At 47.8% G+C, this 25,464-nt stretch overlaps 2 protein-coding genes and 1 long non-coding RNA gene across 3 annotated transcripts in view; 2 read left to right on the forward strand and 1 right to left on the reverse strand.

Moving 5' to 3' along the window:
• Nucleotides 1-2,563: 2,563 nt before the first annotated feature.
• POU3F3 (POU class 3 homeobox 3) lies at nucleotides 2,564-6,710 on the reverse strand. Its single transcript, XM_071430766.1, has one exon. It carries the CDS (start codon nucleotides 5,541-5,543, stop codon nucleotides 4,224-4,226), a length of 1,320 nt encoding a protein of 439 aa, XP_071286867.1. The 5' UTR covers nucleotides 5,544-6,710; the 3' UTR covers nucleotides 2,564-4,223.
• A 2,202-nt stretch (nucleotides 6,711-8,912) lies between these two features.
• Nucleotides 8,913-25,464, forward strand: part of LOC139591754 (uncharacterized) — a 66,310-nt gene continuing 49,758 nt past the window's right edge. The window contains exon 1 of the long non-coding RNA XR_011679741.1: nucleotides 8,913-9,049. This is a non-coding gene — a long non-coding RNA (uncharacterized lncRNA). The remainder of the gene's footprint in view (nucleotides 9,050-25,464) is intronic.
• LOC139591752 (uncharacterized) lies at nucleotides 17,292-24,805 on the forward strand. Its single transcript, XM_071430767.1, has 3 exons — nucleotides 17,292-17,866; nucleotides 18,324-18,433; nucleotides 24,723-24,805. Exons 1-3 carry the CDS (start codon nucleotides 17,413-17,415, stop codon nucleotides 24,795-24,797), a joined length of 639 nt encoding a protein of 212 aa, XP_071286868.1. The 5' UTR covers nucleotides 17,292-17,412; the 3' UTR covers nucleotides 24,798-24,805.

A 25,464-nucleotide genomic window follows, 5' to 3' on the forward strand; every position in this document is an offset into this window, starting at 1 on the left:
AATTTAAAAAAACCCAAATTTAATTGTTAAAGTTATTTAAAATAGTACACTTATTGATAAAATTATCAATAGTATATACTGCATTTCATATTAGAACCAATTATTCTCTAAACGTTCCATTTAAAACCATTCATACAAAACAAGTTATGAGCATTGTAATGTGCAAACACGAGTCACTACATTAAAGCATAAGGATTCTGTAAAGATCACTTTCCGATAGGAACTGCTGCGTTTTTAAGCCAAAGTAGAGCTCTCTGCTAAATTTCGGAATATACGCAGACCAACAGCAGTGACATGACTATTTTAAATACACCTGAAAATGATTTATTGTGTACAGACTCGACGGGGGAAAGATGGGATTTGAGTGAGAAGACTGGGGCGTAATAGAGGACCGCAGGATATGAAAATGTAAACTATAAATAATCACATCTCGGGATTACCCAGTCTGATCAAACATAACTTTGTAAAACATTTGGCTTTCCTTTAGGCAGGGAAAAAAAAAAAAAAAGAAGATTAAAAAAAAAAAAAAAAAGAGTAAGGAAAACGATGCCGACTCTATTACCAAGCACAGAACACTGATATTATAAATGAATACAATTACTAAATTCATTAAGAGATCTGGCGATATATAACAATATTTTCATTATTTACACGTGTAACAATATAACCCTTAGCGCAAACCCTCTCACTTATTATCTACCTCTTGCTATCTCAGAGACTCACAACCCTGAAATTCCTAAATACATTCAAAGGATTCAGTTTCTCGGGGGCGGGGGAGGGGGCGGAGGGGCGGAGGGGGGAGCGCCCATGGCCTCACTTTTTGTGCATAACAAGTCCACGGAACGGGCACATTTTGCCGGTCCCTCCGACCACACGTTACTCCTCCAGCCTAACCCCCAGCTTTTCGGAGGCAGCAACCCGCAAAGGTTGCCTTTTAATAGAAACCAGCGTGAAGCCTAACGTTAGCTCTTTGTTGCCATCCAAATCGAGTAACCAAATACCGCTCCGAAATTTAAATAGACTTTCTCCGCGGCTAATACAACTGCTCCCCTTCGTGTGTGAAAACAGGATCCCACCTCACGTGTCAGTGGTACCCGGCCCCCGGAGGGGAGCCCGGCCGGGCCGCCTGCACGCCGGCCCCCGCCCGGCCCTTCTTCCCTCCCCAGCTGCAAAATCAGCCAGCAGCTTCTGCTACAACGAACAAAAGAAATAGCGTCCTTTACCCTTTCGGGTTCTCCTTCCCTTTGTTGGGTTGGCTTCTTCCCCCACCCCCCCTCTTATTTCCTCCGTGTCAGTAGGGCCTTTCGGATTTCACAAATCAAACCGACGGTGATATTTACTACGAGCTGGTGTTAAAATAATGCATCCCGGTGCGCGGCTCCCAGGTTGGCTTTGATTTATGGACTTACACAAGGCCTATCTGAAAGGAAGAAATGCTTGTTGTTCCTACAGCAGTTTTCTGGGGGTTTAACCCCTGCCTCAATAGCACGTAGAGAAGCAAGGCAGGAGGGAGGGGGCTCGGAGGAGGGGAGGAAGAGGAAGGTGAGAAAGGAGCCACAGACGAACTGGATCATAAAAGAAAACCTTATTCTCCAGCAGACTATCAATGGGGGCGGGTGGATGCATTAGATGCAGCTCTCTACTTCCCACAACCTCCCCGCTGCAAAATGAAGAGAGTTGAGGCGGTCGTTCACTTGTCCCTACATTGCAATAAATTCTAGTGGATAAATATGACAGGTCAGCTAGTGCATCTATTGGCATCTCCAACGTTACTGACGCGCGTGTGTTTGCAAAGAAGGCATGGCAGCGCTATGGCAAAGTGGAGGAGAAAACTAGACTACACCACTTCACACCCCATAGAAAAACCTTAAAACAACAACAACAGCCACAGCAACAGCAACAACAGAAACGGTGAACTAGGCAGACCGCACGTGGGATGCTAAAAGTATTATTCTATATATTCGATCAGGAAAAAAATTATAAAATATAATTTCCTTTAAATTATAAAGATAAATTAAATACAAATATTAATACATACATAAAATGAGCCAAAATAAATTATAGGTCAGCCCCCCTTCTCCCTCTTTGCAACCCCCCCCCCCCCCCCCCCCGCACCTCCCCCCCGTCTAGCCTCAGTTTGGAAAGAGAGGAAACAAGACCGAACTTTTGGAAACATCCCTCTTAGCACCGGCCACGCGGGACCTGAGGACGCGCTCAGGTACCGCCCGCGCCCGAGTGCCAGCCCAAACCGAGGCGCCACTGCCCTTTCGGGGGGAAGGTGGCATGTGGTGAGCTCTAATGTCGCCGTCCTTCCCGGTGACACAGGGTCCCCGGGGCTGATGGAAGGGAGCGCGGACAGGCCCGGCGGAGGGGCGGGCAGGGGAGAGCCCCGCGCCGGGCGAGCAGCAGCAAGGGTGAGGCGGGGGCACTGCCGGGGAGCACGGGCCGTGCAGCCGGCAGGTCGGACCCTCCGTATTCCTCTCACTTTAGCAGTATGTCCCTTCAGAGAACTTTTCTGTTTGTTTGTTTTTCGACACAGTGTTTATGCATCAGACACAGACTATTTCATTCTAACAAATTTATTTTCTCAATCAGCTCTTACGGAATCACTACTCAAATTAAATTACAATCAAATTATCACATCAAAAGATACCCTTATTACCTAACAACTGTCCATATTTTCATTTCATTTTGATTTGTGCTCGTCTGAAAAAAACACGTAATACAAGATCTGGGGAAAAAATAAATTACCGTTTTGCAGCAGTTCATAGGTATTCTGAATAAAATATTAAAAGAAGTCATTTAATGAAAATATAAAGCAAATTTTTTTTTTTAGATCAACAACGGATCTAACAATTCTATATTGCCGTCTTTTTGAAAAGTCTGTTTATTAAAACCTACCAAAAACACTGCTTGGAAATGGCAGTATTATATAATCACATCCACAGCACCCATTCAATCAAAGTTGGCAACGGATTTAGGAGAGGAGAAGTTCAGATAAGTGCAGCTGCAGATGCTCAGTCCTTCTAAATCCCTTTATCTGAATCAGTCCAGAAATAAAAAATAAAAATATTAATAAAAAAAATATTAGCAGTGGATTTTTTTTATGACTCTTCCATGATGATTGGCAGCCGTCAGGAGCAGGACTTTGACAGCCCTAAATTATTTCCCTTTCTTTCCCTGGTTCCTTTAATTCATGCAAAGTCCTTCTACAGAGCTCGAACTTTAGGGACCAACAACATCGCCTTCTCTCACCCTCCCCCTGGCGTCTGTCCCTCCCCCCTTTATCCTCAGGGTCAGTTTTCTCCGCGTGCGGGCATTTATTTCCATATTTTTGTTCTATAGCTATACCTATATATATAGATAAATATATATATATGTATTTGCTTCCCTATTCAGCCTGCTTGTTTTTAGTGCTGTGTGCATATTTTTTTTCCTGGAAAAAGTGGACCCTTTCATTTTGCAGAATATATAGATTTATAGATATATATGTTTTCAGAGTGGATATCTGCCTTGCACCAAAATTCTACGGTTTGGCCAAGAAAAACAGGGTGCCGGAATGCAGCAGGCACCCTCTGATTAACCAGATTATTTTTCTTCTGTTTCCCTTTTTTTGACTGCACCCATTGGGGAAAAAAAAAAATAAAAAGAGGGAGAGAGAAAGGAGAAAAAAAGTTTCTGTGATTCATAGAAGAGAGCCCTTTTGGGGATGGGGGGAAGAGTGCGGGGGGTGGGGGGGAGGAGGAGGGGAGAGAAGAAGCGCAGACAGTGGTGTTCCTTACTGCGAGAAGGGGATAATTTGGAGAAAAATAAAAATAAAAATAAAATTAAAAAAGCCCAAGCCCACCCCCCAAGCCCTTTCCCCACAACCAACCAACCCCCCGGCACATCTGCAGTTTTGGTGCATTATGCATCTCCACCCCGTTTTCCCAACACGGTCTAAACGCTCTCGCTCGGATCGACCTTCTCCACCGCTCCCTATTGGTATCGATCTTATATATATATAGATGCACGCATATATCCATATATATATAAACACAAGCAGTCTGAACGAGCCTGGATCGTGTGTGTGTGTGTGTGTGTGTGTGTGTGCGCGCGTGTGTGTCTGTGTGAGCGTGCGGCTGTGCGCGGCGGTGCCGGGGCCGGCGGCGGTGCCGGCGGCGGTGCCCGGCCCGGCCTGGCCCGCGCTGCCCCCGCGCTGCCCGGCCCGCCCGCGGTGCCCCTCACTGCACGCTGGTCTGCAGTCCGTGGTGAGGGGGCGGCGTGTCGGAGTTGACGGTGCCGACCTGGGAGTAGACATCGTCGGGGGTCTGCTGCTGGATCCCCGGGGGGGTCATCCGTTTCTCTTTCTGCCTCCGATTGCAAAACCAAACCCTGACCACCTCCTTCTCCAGCTGCAGGCTGTCCGCTAGGTTCGTAATCTCCTGGGCGGAGGGCTTGGGGCATTTCAGAAAGTGGCTCTCCAAGGCCCCCTTGACACTCACCTCGATGGAGGTCCGCTTCTTCCTCTTCCTGCCCTGGGCGGCGATCTTGTCGATGCTGGTGGGACTGCCCGTGGAAGAGTCGGCTTCCTCCAGCCACTTGTTCAACAAAGGCTTCAGCTTGCACATGTTCTTGAAGCTGAGCTGCAGGGCCTCGAAGCGGCAGATGGTGGTCTGCGAGAAGACGTTGCCGTACAGGGTGCCCAGCGCCAGCCCCACGTCGGCCTGGGTGAAGCCCAGCTTAATCCGCCGCTGCTTGAACTGCTTGGCGAACTGCTCCAGGTCGTCGGAGGTCGGCGTGTCCTCGTCCGAGTGCGGGTCGTGGCTGTTGACGCCGCCGTGGTGCGGCGGGTGGTGCCCGGGGTGCTGGTGGTGGTGGTGGTGGTGATGCCCGGGGTGCTCGCCCAGCTCCGGCGTCTCGCCGCGCACGAGCCCCGGGTGCACCAGGCTCTGACCGCCGGGGGGGGGGCTCAACATGCCGTTCACCGTGAAACCCCCGGGCTGCGAGTAGAGGAGCGACTGCTGCTGCTGCTGCCCGCCGGCCATGGAGGGTAGGTGGGCGGCCGCCGCCGCCCCCCAGGCCGCCGGGTGCCCCTGGTGCGGGGGGCCCAGGTGGGGCGGCCGGTGGTGCAGCGCCGCGCCCGAGTGCAGGTCGTCGCGTCCGCCGCTGCCCTTGACGTCGGGCGGCGGCGGCGGCTGCTGGGGGCTGCCCGTCATGCCCACGGGGCTGCCGGACCAGGGCGAGCCCGCTTCGGCGGCAGCGGCGGCGGCGGCGGCGGCGGCGGCGGCGGCGTGGGGCAGGGCTGTCACCCACTGGTGGGCATGGCTCAGCATATGGCCGCCGTTGCTGGCGGCCATGGCGCCCGGCATGAAGTCGCTCTGGACCATCTTGGCCGCCGGGTCGCCGCGGTAGCCGCCCGCCACCGAGGTGACGGCCACGCTCCCCGGCTGCATGCCGCCGCCGCCGCCGCCGCCGCCGCCGCCCGAGTCCGCGTGGACGATGGAGCCGGCCGCCAGGATGCCGTTGCCGGGGAGGTAGGGGTTAGAGGTGGCCGCGGCCATCCCGCGCCCGCCGCCCGCCGCTCGCCCCCGCCGCGCCGCAGACGCCGCTGCGCCGCCGCCGCCGGCTGCCGGGCGCCCGCCGCGAGCGCCCTTGCCCGGCGCTGCCGGGGCCGCTGCCGGGGCCGCCGCCCGCGCCGCCGCCGCCGCCGCCGCCTTCCCAGCCTCGCCGGGGCGCCGGGGCGCGGGGTTCACCTGCTAGCGCTCCGCTGCGCGCTCTCCTCCGCCCGTCCGCCGGCCGTCCTGCCTCCGCTCCGCGGCGCGCTCGTTGCGGTCGCCGGCTCTCGCTTCGCCTTTTATATTTTTTTAGCCTTTCTTTTTTTTTTCCAAAAAAAGAGAAATATTTAGCTGTACATGTAGTTTTCCTCCGCCTTCTTCTCGCCCGGGTTTGCTGCTCGCAGGGAGGAAACCAAACAAAGGCTAAAAAGCGAAAAAAGGGGGGGGGGGGGGATCAAAAAGCCCCCGTGCCTTCTCCCCTCCGCTCCCCTAGGAGTACATCTCCTCCTCTCAGCCTTCCCCTCTCAGAGTGAAACTTTTCCTTTTCTTCTTCCTTTAAGGCTTTGTGTGTGGGTATATTTTCCTTTTTTTCTGCCTCTCTGTCTTTCTCTCCTCGGTTCCTCGATCTCCTTTTGCTCTGTTAATTGCAAGTTTTGTTGGTGTCCTAAGAAAACTTCCTGTGATGATGATGGTGGTGATGGTGGTGATGATGCATTTCTCAAAGTTGTGCTGTTGCTGAAGCACTTTGTCCCCTTTGAAACAAGAGTCCTGTCGGAGCCTTCTTGCTAGAGTCACGCTCTGGATAAGACATTTTTTTCTCTCTACCTTTCCTTTTGGCGGTCGGAAAAAAAAAAAGTAAAAAGAAATTTAAAAAGTTGAATTTTCTCGTTACCTCGCGAATTGTTTCTTTCCCTCTCCCGCTCTCTCTCTCGCTTGGTTTGTTGTCTTTTTTTTTTTTTTGGTTGTGTTTGTTTTGCTTTTTATTTTAATTCCAGCAGTTGGTCGAGGGAGGAGGCGGAGGAGGAGCGCCTTGGTGGAGAGGTGTGTGTATGTGTGTGTGCATATATGGTATCCTTTATACACTAACTCCAGCGGGGAAGTTGGCTGCCGGGCTGGCAGCGCGCACTGGCGGTGCCGGAGTCCCGCCGCTCGCCTCTCCCCGCCTCCCTCTCCCGGGCCGTGCCCGCGCCCTCCCTCCTCCCTCCGCCCTCCCCCCTCCAGTCCGTCCGTCCGTCCGTCAGTCCCTCCCTCTCTCTCCTCCCTCCCGCCGCCGCCGCCGCCGCCCGCGCCGCCAGCGCCCGGCCCCGCCGCGAGGAAGCGGCCGCCGCCGCCCCCGCCGATTGGCTGCGCGCCCCGTGACGGACAGCGCGCCGCCGGCCGCGCGGCCCCCCTTCCGGCCGTTCCGATTGGCTGCTTTTTAATTTAGGCGAAGTGGCGTCGGAGATGGAAGTTGCCCCCCCTTGCTTCTATGCCTCCTCCCTCTCCCCTTCCTCCTTCCTCCTCCCTCCATCCCTCCCTCCCTCCGCCTCTTAACTCTTCCTGCCCGGCGGACACACGCACCTCGGAGCTCTCCCGCCGTCGCCGCTCGGGCAGGGGCGAGCGCGGGCGGTAATAATTAATACCAACACTAATAACGACAATAATAACGACGCCAGCACCGGGCAGGATTCGAAAAGGCGTTTGTGCGAAGGTGTCACCACCGGGCACACGCACCCGCTTCTCTCCCGCCGGCAGTGCCCGTACCGGCATTCGGAGCTGCCCCCCCGCCGCGCTCAGCCCCGGAGGCGCCCGCCCCCCGCCCGCCCCCTCCTCCCTTTGTCCGCCCCCGCACCCCGGGGTGCGCCCCGGACCCCGGCAGCCCCTCCGCAGCCGTCACGCCGGGGGGCTGGCCCGGCAGCGCCGGAGGAGGGCCGCCCCGTCGGCGGGGGAGGTGGCAAGGGGAGCCGGCGTCCGGGCTTGCCCTGCGCGCTGCGGTCTGCTCGCAGGGAGCCAGCCCCGCGGCATGAAACGCTGTATTATTTCTCGTCCAGCGGAAAGAGTTAAGGGGGGCGGGGGAAGGCGGGGGGCGCGGGGGAGAGATGCGACCGAGCGGAAACACTGCGCGCAGGCAACCTCAGTGAACCACGGAGAAAGAGAAAGTGGCAACAAAAACAAGGGCAAATTGAACGCTCCTCGGGGACTGCCGGTGCAATAACATCGCTCGGACACGGAGGGGACACGGCGCTGCCGGTGACCGCCCCGCCGCGCGGCGCCGTCCCACGCGCGCTCCCCGGGTGGCGGGGGCCGCGCGAAGAAAACGCGCGGTGCGGGCATGGGAATGGGCAGCGCCGTCCCCGCCTGGCCCTGCCCGCCCCGCTCCCCTCCTCCGCACGCTGAACAAGCCGGCCCTGCCAGGCGGTGAGCTGCGCCCCGCTGGCAGCGCCCTCCACGCCGTCCCGCTCCCGCCGCGCTCGGCAGCCGGTGCTCGGGGCTCCCTCCAGCCCCCGGCTGGCACGGCACGAAATACCATGGCAGGTCGGGTTAGAAAAACCATTCAAGTGAAGCGTACGGATCTTAAGGGCGGTGGTAAATAACACCAAACATAATAATTATAAATATATATATGTGTATATATATATATATATATGTATGTATATGTATATATGTATATCTGTATATATATATATATGCATATATATATAGGTATATATATTTGTTCCCATGCGTCCTCCAAAGGTTTCTTTTTTTATATATAAAAGATCCAACACAGATTTCATTGAATAAATCTGAGATCTCCAGGTGCAGACGTTTGAATAGTCAGTGCCAGAACCCCATGTTTTCCTTTCCAGCCGATTTTGCTTGGATCAGGCTCAAAAACCGAGTGAGTCTCGTGGTTTTGTTTACACTGAATGGGGAGGATAGGAACGGTGCCATGGGGCCGTCTTTCATTAATATACAGTGAGGATTTTGTCTAAATTACTGCTATGAATTTCACAGTACACGCTTTCAAAAGCCGTCTCAGGTGGCCTGATGAAACGTGATAGCGCCTCTGCAAACAGATCTACTTTCTTAATAAAAAAGGAAGGTGTGTGGGGGGGTGGAGAAATCCCCCAAAAATACAGAAAAAAAAACCCAAACCGCCGTACACCCTCATAACAGCGAAAACAAAAAATAAAGCTCAAGCTGGAGTATGGTCTTTTATTTTAAAAAATATCCCAACAAAAAACAAACAACCAACTTCGTTCCCCAACTCTTCCCACCCCCTCCCTTGCAGAGTGAGATTGTTTTGTCTGGAAAAAAATCCAAAGTATAACAAGGGGAGAACAGTTAGTGCTGATTTTCATTTGCATAAATTTTCATATATTTTGGTGAAAATAATAGACTAGTGGAGAGCGGGGCTTAGTGGAGTCAGTGCAAAGGAAAATCTTAACATGGATCGTTTCGCTGGAGTTGAGAACATGCTTTTTTCCCCCTGTCACCTTATTAAAATCAAAAATTAAAAAAAAATTCTCTAAATCCTGGGAGTTTGATCGGTAAGTGTTTTACATTTTTTTATCTACTTTTGTTTTCTTTAAAGTCTTCTGGATATATATTTTCAAAAGCTTAGGACAAGACAGGGGAAACCCATGGCAACTGCCTTGAAGGAAACAGGCTGAAAAAAAAAGGGAAAGAGAAAGGGAAAAAAATCCCACCAGCAACAAAAAGCACCTTAGTGAAATATTACATAAAAAGCATGGATTCATTCCAAAGCTCAAGGCAGCAAAGCAATTCTTCAGCGCTGGAAAGTCTTTCTGGTTACTACTTCACTTTTCTGGGCACTGTTAATTATTGTAACACCAAGACTCGGGGAGGCTGGGCCGGGGCGGGGGGGGGGGGGGGGGGGGGGGGCGAGGAAAGCTCTCGAAAATATTACAGATTTGTGAAGGGGAGGCGAGGCAGAGATGCGGGCTGTTTTCAAACGCTGCTTCGGGGGGGCGGGGGGGTCGCCCGGCGGGCGGGGAGGGGGCCCGGCCGGTGCAGCGGGCGGGAGAGGGGCCGGGGCCGGGGCCGAGCGGGGCGCGGTGACCCGAGCACCTGCCGGCGGAGGGACGGACGGACGGACGGACGGACGGGAGCGGGGGAGGCCGGGGAAGGTGCGGAGCGGCGGTGCACGCACAGGGTTAATATTGTAACTAGGGAACAGACGGTTAAGCACAACATCTAGAGCTCTGTAGTGAAAGTCCATCAGAAAGAGTATAATCAATCAAAACTAACCAGGACATCCCTTCATTTTATTCTCCAAGGAGATTGGGGCTGGAGGATTACAGACCAGATTTCACTTTGTTTCTCTCTCTTGACAATCTTGCCTGTCTCTCCGCTTTCCCCGAATCCCATCCAATTGCGAGCCGTAGTCTAATGATCTGAAACTCTTCTATAGCGTTTGGGTCAGTGTGATAAATAATGCGATAAATAATGTAGGATTAAATTAACAGGCCAGATACCGCTCCCGAAAACTTTACCGAACCTTAAATATTCCATTACGTGACTTTAATTTATTTTAATTTTACCTTTTTTTTTTTTTTTTTTCATTTTTTTCCTTGCCACCTCTGTTGCTGCTCTTTTGGATACACAATAGCTGGTGATCATTGTAATTTCCTAGAATTAGTTACTTCTTTGGAAACGGTCGATAGCCAAATCAATAAAATGGCTTGTAAAACTACGGAGGTATAGGTTTCAATTTGGGGGGGAGAAGAATCGCTCATTTTCCACTTCTTGTTGACGTGCCCAGCGTCTCTTTTGACTGGGGTTAACTCTGTGTGCTCCATCGGAACAGATGCCGTATAGAGCTGCTCCCTCAAGATCATTTGTTTCCTTGATGGGGGAACATTTCTGAGCAGAACATATTGGTTGCCATAGAGAAAGAAATAAAAGGAAGAACACTAGTCACATTAAGCTATATGTTTGTGCACTGGGCTTTAGATAAAAGGACCCCAGTTCAAGCCAGAGAGAAGGGGGCCAAAGCAGAGCTTCCTAGCTTCACTAAAACTAGCTTTATTTTGTTTTGGACTTTTACGGTTGAAACATGTAAGCTAATTTTATTGGCTGTCGTTAATTTTATACGATACGGCTTGCTGAACAAAATCAACTTTGGGCGCGCTCCGCCTGGCCCCGGCCGGCCGCCAGGGGGCGCCCCGCGACGCCCCCTCCCCGCGCGCGCGGGCGGGGGCTGAGGGCGGCTGAGGGGGCTGCGGGCCCGGCCCCGCCGCCGGCGCTGCCCGCACACCGGCGCTGCCCGCACACCGGCGCTCCCCGCCGCCGGGACAGCGCCCCGCGGCCCCCGGGGCCGGCGGGCGGGGGGACAGCAGCGGGGGCTGCCGGTGCACGGGCCGCCCGAAAGTGTCCCAGGCGGTGCGGTGCCTCCAACGGACCCGAGGCCTGCAAGGAGTGAGAGCGGTAATTAAACACAGGCACGGGCACCGCAGCTCGGGGCAACCCGGGGTGCCACGCGGGGCTTTTTTGTGGTTTTCTTCCTGTCCAAATAAGGCGCTTAAGCCTCTGGAGATGCAATAAAACGACTCGGGTTTTTTACATTATTTAATATTTAATCGCTGTATTAAACCTGGAAAAGTGGCTAGTTTTCTTTTTCTTTTTTTTTTTTATTTTCTTTCGTTTTTCCCTCCTTCCCCCTCAAGCTGGCCACTCCTCCCCCCGATCCCTTCAGACTTATCTGTGTGCGGGAGCCAGCGACAGAGGTAGCGCCGGGCTCCCCCCGCCTCCCGCCCTGCCCGCACCGGCCGCGCACCCGGCACAAATTTCGCCGTCCGGGACGCTCGCAGATTAACAACCTCAACTAAGCACAGCATCGACAGCGACCGCAGCTTAGCTCGACACAGCTCGGGTCTCTGTCCCTTCCCGAGCGCGCCTGCCCTCTGCCCTTACTCCTTTCCTCTGCTTCCCTCGCTAAGTGATTGCAAGAGGGGACAGAACTGAGAAATTTAGTTGGTGGCTTTCTTTTAGTTTTCGGGGTTTTTTTTTAGTGCGCGGGGCGGGTTGTTTGGTTTTTTTTTTGGTTTTGTTTTGGTTTTTTTTTTTTTTGGTGGAATTCCTGCGCAAGCACGGCTGCTTCTCACCCCCGCGCCCTCGTCCGCGGGCAGGACACAGGGCACGGGCGGACCCGCGTGGCTGCTGCATCCTGCAACGCACCTGCGTCCTCCCGGGACGGGCGGGGAGCGGTGGCCACGGGGGCGGGAGCTTGGAGCCACTTTGTTTCCCCGTGGTGGAGCCCCAGCAGTTTCCGTGCTACAAGGAAAGTTTTATTTCTTGCCTCCATAAAGGAAAGACCAATTGGAACCCTGGAAATCACACAGCCCATAAATATGATAGAACCTGGCAAGATGAACTCCCCGCCTAAAAGCCTAACACATGCATAGCAAAAAAAAAAAAAAAAAAAAGAAAAAAAAAGAAAAAAAAAAAAAGAGAGAGAGAGAAAAGTAATCAAAGACAGAAAACGACCTACAAGATATTACACTTATTACACTTTTCTACACTTTCCATTTAAAGTGTTCGTGGGGCTTCATTTGGAAAACGGAGTCAAGTCTCTGTGTGTATTGACCGTGAGGTAAAATGGTTGAGATATTTACATGAACAAAACTTTCCACCTACCGCGTTTGGCGCAATGAGCGCTAGGAATATTCCAGACTATTAAAACATATTTCCAGAGCTCAATTCTCCTCAGAAACGTGGTCACTTTCTTGAGATTTGCAGTTTAGTGAACATTTCCCTCGCCTGTGAAGCGGGCGGGTTTTGGAGTTGAAAGAGCCCAGCAAAGTTCATCATCCCGGGGTCGGGATTGAGCGGATTTCCCCCAGCTTTCCTCTGCCCCCCCTTCCCCCAATCCTCCAAGCGTAACCTGCGTTATATTTTAAACAAAACAGGGTTTAGAAGCGCAGCTCCTCTGCTGTGTCCCTGCGCCAGTTAGCAGCAGCAGGCGACTAGGTACCGCAAGCGAGAGAAAAACTAACGCAAAAACGAGCAACAAGTTAATTCGGCAAAAGTAAACTTTTCTGGCTGCCTTTGGAAGAGTCCGGTTCGGCCAGGATTGCCGGCTCCATGCCTGCCGTGGCACCCCAATTGTAAGAGTGCTACAGAGTGCATTTTTTTCCTCCCCTTTTTTAAAATAAATGCCTATTTTGTCCTAATGGATGCCTTTGGAAAATGGATATAGAAGAGATACTGTAGTGGAAATAGTAAAAAGAAAGTGTTTACCGTATTTAGTATTCATTTACTTATAGTGGGAAATGATTAGGTATGTACTAATATAACCGTGGAGACCAACTGCCTAATTAGCATTTACAAATTAAAATGTTAAACATAAAGACATATTCCGTATACAGTCTGCTATATGTAAAACACATTCGTGCATAATACAGCAGTCAGCTGCAAACGTGAAGTTGACTGGCTTCCAGATATGTAGCGTTCTTGGCTAATGCGATCTGCTCTGGGTTTTTCAAGCTTACCCACGCTGTAGTTCATAGTTCTTATGACCACGTTGATAGCTGCACTAGGGATATTGCACTAACCAATCTGGAGAAAATAGGAAAATACACAGATTACTTTTAAAGGCTGACTATAATAACGATAAACACAATAGGCAGGCGGATCATTTATCCATACCTTTTATTCTGAAGGCTTCACTCAGAACCTTATTTGTTGTTTTGAGCATAACAAAGCATTTCGGGTTCTGTAATAAATTAGAACAATAATACAGAACCGCACATGCAAAGCAAGATTCCTTTATTTCCCAGCTGCATAATTTTGATATTACCCAACGTGTCTTGCTCAGGGTTCACCTCACACGGACTGTAATGAGAGTTGCCAAATGAATGGAACAATCTATCTGTTGACTTGAGCTCAACGTAGACACATTACATATGATGGAAACCTAATGCTCCCACCGATATTAAAATCAGAGGGATACATAGTTTCAATCCAGACCCTTGAACATGTAGATTTTTATTAATAAGAATAATTGTGCATGTAGCGACATTAAAAGGGGATTTACAAGTTGGAGTCTTTTAAAAGAGACTGTGAAAACCTTAGCCCTGCTTTTATTAGACATGATATCATTTCGATTTGCGTGCTTGCCATCTCAATGGCGTTTCACATGTGATAAAAAAAAAATTCATATGCATTGCATAGATTTTCTTTTACACGCATGAGGACTGGAAGTCTTTTAGTGGATATGAGGGTGAATAATTGTGATACACCAGAAAACAGTTCGTGCAGTTTGGCAGCTCTGGTTATTATTATTAGATTTTTTGACATTTGAACTTGTCTATTGTCTGAGGAGCTCAGTGCAGATTGCAGTAGGTCAACCTTAAGGCTGCTCTTTTTGGCATTGCACACAAACATGCACACACTGTCTGTTCTCCTTGTGTGAATACAGCAGCTAGAGTTTTATCGTGCCTTTTTTTTTTTTTTAATGCACATCTATTTATATTTATCTAATCCTCTTGGGGTTTTCACGGTCCTGTGATTAGTTTGTACGTGCCTTCATTTTACACCCATTCCTCCAATCTATACATTTGCCTGATGTTGGATACTTTTAAGTACTCAGTCGCTTTTACAGCAGCATAATTCCAGCATCACGACGTTTGATAAAAGGGACTTCAGTAGCCCTGGGATTAAATGACATATTTCCCCGCAGCTTCGCTCAACTCCATCATGACTCCTACAGTCAAAAGTTAAAGTTATTCATCATCTCCTTGCATTTATTCCCTCCTCCCCTCTCTAAATGCAGCCCCACCACCCGACATCTGAAACAATTTCTTGCCGCCTGCCAAGAGTTAGGGGGGCAGCAATGTGGGGGGCGGAGGCTGGAACCCGAAAGCCCGCCGCCACCCCGCGTCCCCGGGGGACCACCCCCGCCCCGCCGGCCTTTCCGCGGGCGCGGAACGGGCCGCGGCCACGCCAGGGTCCCGGCAAACGCCCTCCCGGGCGGGGCGGCAGGAGCCACTTCTGAGAAGGAAAACGCGAAATAGGGATGGATCCCCCCCGGGGTGGGAGAGGGAAAAGGAGCAGGAAAACTGGATCAAACCCGATAGGAAAGTCAGTTTGCACTGGGAAAATCTAGAGATTGTGTCTAAATAACTTTTCCCTGGAGTGATTTGTGCGTCTTGCTTTCCTCTCTAGTTTGGTTGGTGTTTTAAATTGAGGCTCTTTCCTCATCTGCTGGGGTGAAGGCACTCGGTCCGAACAACAGCCCATCTCTTCTTGTAGCAGTCTGTCATTTAAATATGTATCTATATAGGTATGCATACATCCAGGCATATACGTCTGGATTTGTTCCCCCCTTCACTTCCCTCTTCCCTCTTTAACAAGAGCCTGATAACGCGTTTAAGGCTTGTTATTTGAACTCTCTGATCAGCATGCAGAAATGTAATTGCAACGTTTTTCATCAGGAAAGAAAAGAAAGGGAAAAGGGGGAGGAAATCCCCCCGCTCCCCTTCACACCCTTACACACGCAGACACCCAGTGCTCTGTAATCGCTGAGTCACCGTACTGGGGGTCAGTGGGTAAACACGAAGGAGAGAGGAGCAGCAGCTTATTGAAAACCCTGGCGCAAACTGCATCCCTCCTTATCTCCAGACTGTAGATCCCTCCCCTCCTTCCCCTGGATTTATTACTCCGGACTTGGGAAAGAGTGGCCCGAGTGCTGCCAGAGCCCTTTTTGTGACACTGTATGTCCTCCTCAGGCACAGTGGGACCTGCTTTGTTCCGGCAGGGTGGAAGGAAGAAATTCAACATTAAACTGCTATTTGGGCTGCCGGGAATGGGCGTTGTTTTGTGGGAGAGAGGGGAGAAGGAGGAAAGGGAGGAACAAGGCCAGTTCACCTAGGGATATAAAGAAAGCTTTCCCTTTCTCTGGGGCTGGGCTCTGATCTGGGCATATTTACTTCTGTTTAAACGCTATTGTTCCTGCCAGGCTTTGACACAAACAGAAGGGGGGGGGGGGGGCGGGGAGGTGGTGGTGGTGGCTGGAACAAAGATGCTCAAACCCCAGCAACCCCCAAAGGCAGAGGAATACTTCTTTTTTTTCCCTTTAAAACGTATGTGACAAGTCTTTCTCTTTGATGTTGTTTTCTGGGTTCCCCCACTCTCCCTGTGAGCTGAGCAGAGTGCCTGGCTGTGATTCACTTACCAGGGCCCATTTAGAGAGGTACATGTCCCCCCAGTAGGTGCCAGGGAGTCTTGGAGGGACAGCTTCTCCAGCCCCTGGGTCTGAAGGAGAAGACTTGAAATCGGTTTGTGAAATCCCAAAGCCCTGCAGTGGGAAACAAAGAGGCAGAAATGTTGGGAGCCCAAGGAGGGCCTGGAACACAGAGAAGCATTGAGCTTCCCAGAGATGCTTCAGCTTCTCAGTGGGGGACAGGGCAGAATCCTTTTTGGGCCGTCTCTATGCATTTGAGGGCTGGACTGTACAGCCCACATTGAATCAGAGTCATTGTGTGTAAATGAATAAGTGCACATTGTTTTGAGATGCTGCTATGGTATTTGGGGTTGGGGGGAGGAGAAGGTTATATTTTGTGTCTGTGTGTGCATGTGGGTCTATGTGCTTGCGAAAGGTGAGTGCAGATTGCAATAGTTGCTGCTCTATTTTTGTTTGTCAAACAGGGCCCTTCTCTTGGGAGAGGGGCATGTGGCAGATCCCAGCCCAGGATTACATTAATCAAAGCATTATTTCCCCAGGGATGTGCAGCACAAATGATAGTAAATCCTAATAAAATTGGATCGCTGAGAAATTGAACGCTTAAAGTAATCTGCTCTGCCTGATAAAAACTTCAAATTTATAAGATATTATGCATCCCCACCCCCAAACACCTTAGGTATCATCACTATGTGTGTATTATACAACTATCTGTAGGAGAGAAATCACTGTTCAGTTTAACAGGCCCATCACTATTGAATATATACATGATATAAATGTGTTTGTATGAGCATGCACACAGATATTGCCCACACACACATGCGCAGAGTCATAAAAGAAGCTAAAATATTTATGCACATAACAATAATGACTATGGTCAATATTGTCAGGACTTTACAAGCAACACCTTTGCTGTGGCAGGTACTGTAGAAGGCTTGGACAAGGCTGTACATGGTTGTGTACCAGCACTATAATCTGGCCTGGGGACTTAATTCTCTCTTGCTTTTTACTGATACTCATTATGGACCTCCATGATGGCACCTGTGGTCTCAAGCCACTGAGCAGCTTTGCTTTTTAAACATGGGACCACTGGGATGGTATGAAAATAATTTTAAAAAATTTAAAAATATGTGAACATGAGTATTTGAAGCTGAATTTAGAAAGCTTTTGAGGGGGATGAGCTTCAGAAGGAAACTGTGTTGGACTGGATGGGAAGAGTTGAAAGAAGGAGAGGTATTCCCAGGCCAATTATTAAGTCTCAGACATGCAACATACTGTGCCCACAGACTTTCAGTACAGGGCCGGGCCACCACCTTGCTGGCATGGGCCAGAAAAGATCAGGGTAGCTGCTGGCCAATCGCTAGCTTCAGACCCTCAGTCTCTGCTACCTCCTCTCTGCAGAAAGTAAGTTTATTTTTAATTGCTGCCATAGGATATAATAATAGGCTCAAAGAGATCCACTGTCCAGCAGAAAATTTGCTTTCCCTCCCCCCCCGCCCCAAGATCGCTGTGCTTCCATATGTGTAAGGGGCAGAAGGCATTTCCACTCACCCAGCTGAAACTCTTTGAAAGGCTGTGAGCCTCCCCCGGCGTTATAAATGCCGATCATTCCTCCTACCCTCGCCGTCCCGGGACCCTGTTATCCCCGCGGGAGCTGGCCCTGCCTCGGGCCCCCGCTCGTTACCCGTTCTGCCTACTGCTTTGTGGCCGATGAGTCCCGTAGTCCTCTCCCTGCCCCTGTCTTTTCTGGCATGGCTAAGCGGACCGAAGGCGGCTTATCCCTTTTCCCAGCGTGGGGTTTTCCTTCCCCGTCCCGGCCCCGGGGGCTTGCGGGGAAGGGCGGGCGGAGGTGGTCCCGACCCCGCAGCGCCCCGCACCCTGCCCTGGCCTGCTGGTATCTGTCCTCCCTGCCTGCAGACAGGGAAGCGGCGGAGGGGAGCTGAGCCCTCTCCCAGCCCCGAAATGACGCAGCCCCTGTTCCAGCATCGTCTCCCGTTTGGGCTGGCTCCATTTCAGAAGCCGTCTCCCTCCACCCCCTTCTTCCCAGCCTTCCTCCTTCCTCCTCCTCCTCGCCTCACCGTCACTCTCAAACAACCCCCCCCCCTCCCCACGCCTCGCTTCCCCCCGCCGCCCCAAACTCCTTCCTCAGGACCGTGGGATGCGGGTGAGCTCTGGTGAGAGTTGCCGGTCTCCATTTCTGAGCAGGGAGCCGCCGGGAGCGGTGAGGCAGCCGTGACGGGGGGGGGGAAGCGGTCGGGGGGTTAGGGAGGCGATGACTGACGGAAGGAGGGGGGTCCGCACCCCCTCTCTCCCCATCTGGAGCGGCCGCTGCTCCCGGGAAGGCGCAGCCCCCGCGCCCCGCCGCCCCGGCCCCGCGCCCCTCGGTGGGCAGCACTGCCCCGCGCCGGCGCTCCCGCACGACTCCCCTCGCCCTCCCCCACGCGTGTGCGGACGGTGTGGGGACCCACTCACCTCGCCACTGACGGTGCCTTTTCTCACGCCCCCCACCGCCCCCCCCAAAAAAAAACCCGACAAACAAAGACCAACTATTTGCATAGCGTTCGGCACCCTCACTCAGTATTTAGCCCCACTTTTTTTATCACCCGTCTACCTCCGCCCAGACCGACCCTTCTGCCCCACCCCACTCCCCCGCATCCCGGGTGCAACCGGATGGCAAAAATCAAAGCTGGCTCCAATTTACCCCAGTTGTCTTCCTTTGAACACTCATAAGGTAGGTATGGTGGGATGCTGCGCTCCCACTCCCCATGTGCTCAGTGAGGTGCCTTCCTCTCCACCCTCTCCCCCCCGCTCTCTATTCCTTAATTGGCTGTATCTTGATGTGCACTTGTTTTGTTTAGCCTATTTTACCATTGCGGACGAGATAGGCAGGAAAAGGAGTGTTTGACTTGGTATGTCTCTGATTTTTTCCCCCTCTCCCTGTCTTCCGAAGTTAATTTGCATTTGAGGTCTAATCCATGTTTCAAAATCCTGCCATTTGAGGACCGTATAGGAACAGGGCAGTCGTTTCTATTTTTGAGGAGGAGCCTCTCCTGCATTTGCTCCTTTCTGTATAATTTCATTGTGTTCACAAGTGACAGGGATTTGCATCAGTTATTTTGCAATTTATTTTTTGAAAGAGTTGGATCAAATTTTCTTATTTTTAAAATTGCCGAGGGAGCAAATACTAGACATTAGAAAAGGAGCATACATTATTAACAATGTTGCAAACTTGGTCACAGACTATATATTCATATATATATATATATTAATCTGCATTCCTTGGAGTTGGATTTCTGCCTCCTGAACATTTGATTTTGATGAGAGAAATCAGTCAGAGAAAGTCAACTATACAAATGCTAAAGTGTATTTATAGTTCCTCACATCTATTTACAGGTGATTTTACTGCTGTTTGCTACTTTTGCTCCAGCACTTAGTAATTATTCACTCCAGCAAGGCATTTCATAGGATTAGATGCTGCATTACTCATTAAAGTTTTCAGTTTATCCAGGTGTAACTTTCATCCACATCTCTGGAAATAGCTATGAGACCACGTGGACTTTATGTAAAAAGTATAAAATATAAATGAACATATAAAAAGATTGGATTTATCCATGGGTCTTTCAGTTCTTTGGATGTGATGAAGAATCCATCTATGTTGAGGACTTTATGGGTCCTTTAAGGACTTCTTTAGCATATTTTATTTGTATCTATAAAATGAATTTTCTTTTTGTATGTAGTGAATACATGAATGGCATATGTTGCATAATATGCATATGAGGCCTTTCAAGTATTTCTGTATGCCCACAAATTTATTTTTCACAAATGTATGTGTGTGCATATGTATGTGTTTATACATGTGTGTGATAAAAAACATGCTGGAAGAGAAAACTGCCCAAAACAAAAAATATTCATAAAGGAAAAGTCATTAAGATGGTTCACTGCGAGTTGGTATCTGGTACATTGCAAAAGTCACTTTAGTTTCAAACATTACTGTAAATACCTATATACACCCCCATCTCAGCAAAAAAAAAACCCTCCGTGTGTATTTGCCCTTCTAGAACTAACTAAATGGGACTGTGAATTATGCCTAAAAAGATGCCACTGATATAAAAAACTTATAAAATAGTAATGGAATAGGGAATTTTATATAGTGCCAACAACTTTAGCACGATTCTTGGCATGAGCAATTTAGTGCAATTTTATTTGTCTGAACCAGAATGATATTACAAAGTGAATTAATAGAACATTAGTACTGAAAAAAAGAAACAGTTTTCCTTTGAAATATGAAGTGCCACTAACTTGAGATGAAACCTGAAAGTCAGTGAATAATATATGGGAAATATTAATATTTTAAATGTATCATATTTAAAATTGCTGTGAACTTAAACAAGATTTCATATCAAGAAAAACCAAGTAATTCATTTTAGGTTCTAATCTTATATGCAATGTTTTACAAATGAAGCAACTCACTAAAGGAGGGAAGTCAGGTATGTAAGCATATCTTGTTATTTTGCACATGAAATATGGTCATTATGGAATATAAATTTAATTTTGGAAATGATAAAAAAGAACACTTATTTTATTTTTTCTACTATGATTCAAGAAAAACATTTTTAAGCAGATGATTAATTAGATGAAATGGACTGACATGGCCCATAATACCTGTATGGGCTTTTATACCTTGTGAAACCCCACCACAACGGGACCTTTATAAAAAGTATGAAGTCAAGTAATGCAATCATATTTTATATTTAGAATGGGAGCTGATATGATTCAGTTTAATGTTGTGAAAAAGTGGGCCCTCTGGCACTTGGCATTAAATTTTTTTTTAAATTTCTCCTTCAAGTGAAGTTAGTAGAAAGACTGTACCATGGTTGAAGCCCAGCACTAAAGCTCAGGGGCAAATTGGGTGCTGCTCCTTGCCTTGCCATCCGTTCAAGTGCAGACAAGGTTTTACCCTTGGTACTCTCCTTAGTTCAAGGTCTATTGGCTTCATTGTTTCACTGTCCTTCTCCAATGAGTCGGTACAGCTCAGCACCTGGAAGCCAAACCTGTGCTGCTCAAGATGGGCCAAATCTTGCTTGTCCCATTCATTGAAGCCATGTGGAGTTTTGTTTGATTGGAATGAGCAGGATCTAGCTCTCATTCTGCTCCCTGAAATATTTCCATTAGACTTTAATGTCAATGGAGAGATTATTGTTACATTTATATGATGTGAATGGAGGTAGGTATGAGGGCCACATTGATCTTGCCCTATGCCTCAGCTGTCTAAGGGTTACATCCTACACACTTTGACTAGTGAATCAGGCCAGCAATAATTGTGGTCACAACATACTGATAAGTAGGATATGCATTACTGAGCATTTTGAATGATCAAAAAACCCCATACCTGCGTCTTTGCATCGATGGGAAGTGCTGGATATGTATGAGCTTAGCAGAAAGGGCAGTTGTGTGTTCTGGGAAAGACTTAAGGCTGCCATGAGGACTGTCAGCACTTGTGAGGTGTCTTGTTGAAGGACAGCAAATGCCTGGTTAGTCTGTAGACAGTGCCAGTTGCTCCCACCATGAGCTGGTTGCAGGTGCCACAGAAGAAGACAGAGTGGTGTTGGTAGGGAGGGCACGCAGTTATCACTTGCTGCACAAGCAGATCTTTTTCTGTCCAGTTTTGGCCAAAGCTCTGGGACATTTGCTATGGTTCTCTCAATTATCTCTCATTAATTTCAGTAGCTTGTGTTTTCATTACAAATGCCCAGTGTCCTTTGGAAATTTACTATGGGATTTTAAATTCAGAATAACTGTGGTGAGAAAAAACCCATGCTTTTCCTTTTTAAGCAGTTTTACCATTTAATCACAGTTTGTTTAAATATGCTTTTCTCTGCTGTGAAATAACCTTTCTTTCCACATTTATGTGCACAATCCTAACTCATAGCAGGAAAAAACATTTTAAAACACTGTGTCATGCTTATAGGATAATTATTAATCTTGTCAGAGTAAAAAGCGTACTAAAAGTATTCCGTACAAAGGTTTGTGCCTTAACATTTTGGAGAGTTGTTTTTTTTAAATAATCAGAGATGTCATAACAGGGGGAGAAACCATATATAGCATGTAGTACAAGTATAAGACTCCTAGAGGACTATTTAGAAATACACAAAGCAAGCTTTTTTTTTTTCTCCTTTTGGTTAGCAGACTACTTGATGAAAAGGTATGTTTTTATTTTTATTCCTGCTTGTGTCTTACAGTTCTATGAAGGTGATGGGAAGCTACAAATTCCAGACTTTAGTTGTTATATATGATATAAAACTAAGAAAGAAAAATGTTCATGATACGTATGTGGAGGGAGAAATACACAATAATAATGCAATCCGAAAACAGAAAGAATAATTATTTGACAATAAACTCAATGTTAAATACAAGCAGAGTAATATTGTCCTAGTAAGAAATATAGCAAATAAAACGATACTACAAAAAGACACTTATGAAACTTCCTCTATGTTTAGAACTTTTCCAGTTGAATTTTCCTTTTTAATCATTTGTGACTATTGAGATATGGTTAGTGAACAAGCCAGTCAAAACTTTTCTGTCTTGATTTTCTTATCCCATATCTACAAATCCAAAAATGCGACTTGTAGTAACTTCGCTTGATGTTAGGAGGGTGATTTTGCTGCTTGTTTGCTTGGGTTTTACTTGAGACTTGATTTTGCATACCCTAACTCATGCTGAAATTTCTGGTGCATGTGAGCAGTGTTTATAGGGTCATCTTATTTTGTGCAAGAAGGACAGCTTTTTCATACTGGGGTTTCCGATAGAAACAGAAAAGGGATACTGCAGGAAAGCGACTATTTTTCAAGGGCCTTGGGCATTCACTCCTTCATTTAACTTCAGTGAGAACTGTGAAAAGCATTAAAAAAAGTGCCAATTTTTCTTTAGAAAGTCAAATGTCATGGAAATTTGACTCGTGTAAGTCTGGCTATAATAAATAGTAAAATTCTATAGCTGGAAATGTCTGTTTTTATCTTTGTGTGGGTTTAGCATTAGCTATACGTATATAAAATGCAAATGTACCTTTCCTCATGTGATAACTGTTTGCTTTGCCTTTTTCTTCTAAGAGGTAGAAAAAATTATTAAAACACTACTGCCCTGAAAAAAAAAGAGAAACAATAGAAATCATTGTTCACTACTCAGTTAAGAAAATAAGAAGTCTGTAAACTGCAGAGGGTGAATTATGATTTTGTAAGCTGCTGATTTGCCTTTCTGAAATTAGGATCCTTTACTGAACTCTCTTAGCTATTTTCATAACTATTAGGAAAGAATAAGATGCAGATTTCACACACCTGTTAGAGGGACAGCTTTTTGCACTGTGACACTCTGAAACCTAAGGAAAATATAACAAACTTTTCGGGAAGCCACCAATGGCTGGGGAGAGGAGAGTATCTGCACATGCTTCTGTGCCAGTGAATGCTGTAGCAGGTTGTGTGCACTGGGGGCTATGGGTTTTCTTTTCAGAAGAGGACTAGCAGAAGAACCAAAAGCCATGACTAGTTATTGATCAAAGTCCCCTCAGTGCAGGACTTTCAAGCTTTGGGATCAGTTTTGACTGGATGGTATTGAGCTGCAGCTGGGAAAGGAACCCAATCCAAAGCTCTTTGCGCCCCTTGTGCCCACATTTGAGGAATAATTCCTTTGTCTGCAAGTGGTGGTTGAAGCTGTGACCCTCCTCCCAGCAATGCCCAGGACAAGCTGGCCCCACAGCCCCTAGCAGGAGCTGGGGTCTCTGGGATGGGAGGGCTGCTCCGCTTTGTTGTGCGGAACCCATAGGGACAGGGCTTCCCTCCGCATCTCGACACCAACTTTGCGCTTTGGTTTCGTCTCTAATCTCTCTATTATGGTTTTTAAAATTTTAAATCCTGGCTTCAGTTAGAGATGATTGGACTGTGCTCAGCACTGGCTGTCTTGATAGGTTTGAAATTCCTGGGAAACCTCAATACTGGCATTTTCTAAAAACAGTTAGCAAAGCTCACTGGAATATTAATAGGTGAAACATTTTAAAGGGGCAACATCACTTTGTAATTTTGTGTGTTAAAACGTTGGCTAGGGGCAGCTTGGGGGAGTTGTGGTAAAGCCACAAGTGTTCTTCACAATTTAAAGCTTCTGCATTTTAATTATTTCTTTTTTTTCTGCCACTGTAAAAGATCCCTGGAGACAATGGGGCTGTGACACTTAGCAACAGGTTATCCTCAATGTGCAGGGAGCACCATAAAAACCACAAAATGGACACACAGAATAAAAAACAACACCCACTCCCCCGCTTCCCAGTTTCTTTACTTTCTGGTGTTGGAGTAGTTACATTGCATCGGCAGTGGGTAAAAAGGAAAAAAACCCAACCAAACAGATGGAAATGTTGTCTCTAAGATGACAGAGCCTCTGCAAATTTGCTTGAAGGACTATCTTAAAATAATAATAATAATAATACAACATTCTACACTGTTCTGAAATTTATTTATTTAAATGCAAATTTATGGATCTGGTCACACACTAAAAATTGGAGAGTTTGGTACTGTAAGTTGCTTTGGTATATTTTTCACCATTGTAATGAGCTACAGGGAAACAAAGGAGGATGTGAATATAGGGCAGTTGGTATTTAGATTTGGGTGGCACTTTCATGCGTTGAAAATGTCTTTTAAAAAAATCTATTTTTCTTCTATCATGCTATTGAATTGTAGAAGGTGTTGAGATAGAGTTGGAATTATTTAATAACCAAAACTAAGAGTGTTTTCTTGCGGTATGTTTCCTATATTTCTCATTGCCAACCTCTTGAGTGATAAGGAATCCTAAGGTCCAGGCTAAACTCTCCCATGGGGTAGAATGGGCTGTTAGAGAGTGAGATGATAGATGGATCTATTCCTCACCTTCCGAACCCAGTTTCTTTATAAAGCAGTAGAAAACAAACCTTTTCATAGAGCATCAAAAAGCAAGCTCAAGAACAACACTACTATCACACCTTCCACGGTATTTTTTTTCAGGCATCTGCCCCTGATTTTAATCCAAAGGAGCTGCTTTTGGAACTGGCGTGTCCGGCTTTGGTGTTTGCCTGCTGAGGAAGAGGTATGCCCTTTGTCCCTCACCTGCAGATGGCTTGGATGCTTTTACTTTACCGAGGCAAGCACTTCCCAGTGGGCGCATTCAGAAAGTGCTTTTCATAGCATTAGTACACAACCAAGTTACAAAAGAATATTAATCTAATACATTCCAAAATTCAAATATGTGTGATTAATAAGCATTATTATCTATAAATAAGGCTCTAATGATACTTTGGCAGTGTTGTAAACACAAGAATCAGAAGCAATTATTGTCATTATTGTTCTGCAAGTACCTTCCATGAATACCAAATGGATATTACTGTCCAGCTCTTTGGCACATAGAAATCCTGTAAAGAACAGTTGTCAGTCAGTAAGGCCTGGCCGGCTGCTGTTAACTACATTTGTTTAAAATGTAGTGTACCTAAAGACAAAGCCGACGAGTTGTTGAAAGCAAGATGACTGATTAAAAAAATTATTCTTTGTCCTTTGCAATACCCAAAATTATGTTAAATAAAGCCTATGAGAAAGTTTTCCCATCCTGTGAGATTAACTGCCTGTGTGATGGTTGTGATTAAAAATGGAAATGGATTCTCTGACAAAAACACTGCCCTTCTTTGTGTGAAACACACAAAGGTGAGGATGTCCCAGCTGAAAGGTGGTGTGTAAATAATGACAACATCCCCCC

The sequence above is a fragment of the Agelaius tricolor genome, unplaced genomic scaffold (genome assembly GCF_023055355.1).
Source record: "Agelaius tricolor isolate 1412-34295 unplaced genomic scaffold, bAgeTri1.0.p SCAF_7, whole genome shotgun sequence".
Lineage (NCBI taxonomy): Eukaryota > Metazoa > Chordata > Aves > Passeriformes > Icteridae > Agelaius > Agelaius tricolor.

Coding starts and splice junctions, on each gene's coding strand:
- LOC139591752 (XM_071430767.1), top strand. CDS start 17,413: ATGAGTCCCGTAGTCCTCTCCCTGCCCCTGTCTTTTCTGGCATGGCTA. Junction 17,867..18,323: donor CTCAGGACCGTGGGATGCGG/GTGAGCTCTGGT, acceptor ACCTCCGCCCAG/ACCGACCCTTCTGCCCCACC. Junction 18,434..24,722: donor TTCCTTTGAACACTCATAAG/GTAGGTATGGTG, acceptor ATTTTTTTTCAG/GCATCTGCCCCTGATTTTAA.
- POU3F3 (XM_071430766.1), bottom strand. CDS start 5,543: ATGGCCGCGGCCACCTCTAACCCCTACCTCCCCGGCAACGGCATCCTG.